Consider the following 782-nt stretch of genomic DNA (forward strand, 5'->3'; position numbering starts at 1 on the left):
ACGCGCCAGGGGGCCCGAGGGAGGGGCGGCGCGGCCGGAGGATGCACCCGAAAGGCACCTGCTACGTTCGAGAACACGGTCGCCCCCTTCTCCGCCGTCCTTCCCAGCGAGGCCGGGCCGGGCGCCGCGCGGGTGGCGCCCTGGGGGGCTCCGGGGGCGCCGTCGCCCGCGCCCGCCTCGGGCCCCCCGCGCGAGCGGCGGCGGCGGCGGCGGCGGCGACCGCAGCAGGCGGCCCAGGCGGCGCAGTCCTGGAAGACGAGCAGCCCCAGCACGTTGACCGCCAGCCCCAGCGCGCCCACCACCAGCACCAGCGCGGGGTCGTCGATGCGCTCCGGCCGCGCCAGGCGCAGCACGGCCTCCACCAGGATGGTGAAGCAGAGCGCGGCCAGGAACACGGCGTTGCCCAGCGCGCCCAGCACCTCGGCGCGCGCGTAGCCGTAGGTGGCGCGCAGCCCGCCCGGCGCGAGGCGCGCGACGCGGCCGGCGCTCAGCCCCACGCACAGCGACATCAGGTCCGACAGCATGTTGAACGAGTCCGAGAGCAGCGCGATCGAGTTGCCCAGGTAGCCGGACACCAGCTCGGCCACGAAGAAGGCGGCCGTGAGCACCAGCATGAAGAGCAGGCGGCACGTCTTGCCCGAGTAGCGCCCCATGGCCCCGCAGCGCGCGCGCCAGGTGGGCAGGTGGGCAGGTGGGCAGGTGGCGCCGCCGACCGCGCCGAGCCCGGTGCCCGCCTCCCGGCCGCCCCGCCGCCCCGCGCCCGGCCCTTTATAAGGCGGAGG

The 782-nt window shown here is 77.5% G+C and overlaps 1 protein-coding gene across 1 annotated transcript; it reads right to left on the bottom strand.

Annotated features, from left to right (window-relative positions):
• Positions 1-58: 58 nt before the first annotated feature.
• On the bottom strand, positions 59-689 carry LOC120589323 (zinc transporter 10-like; the record flags this gene model as incomplete). Its single annotated transcript, XM_039846861.1, has 1 exon — positions 59-689. A coding segment is annotated over exon 1 (595 nt), but the record flags the coding sequence as incomplete, so codon positions are not given.
• Positions 690-782: the final 93 nt, after the last annotated feature.

Source organism: Pteropus medius, unplaced genomic scaffold (genome assembly GCF_902729225.1).
Source record: "Pteropus medius unplaced genomic scaffold, Ma_sr-lr_union100, whole genome shotgun sequence".
Lineage (NCBI taxonomy): Eukaryota > Metazoa > Chordata > Mammalia > Chiroptera > Pteropodidae > Pteropus > Pteropus medius.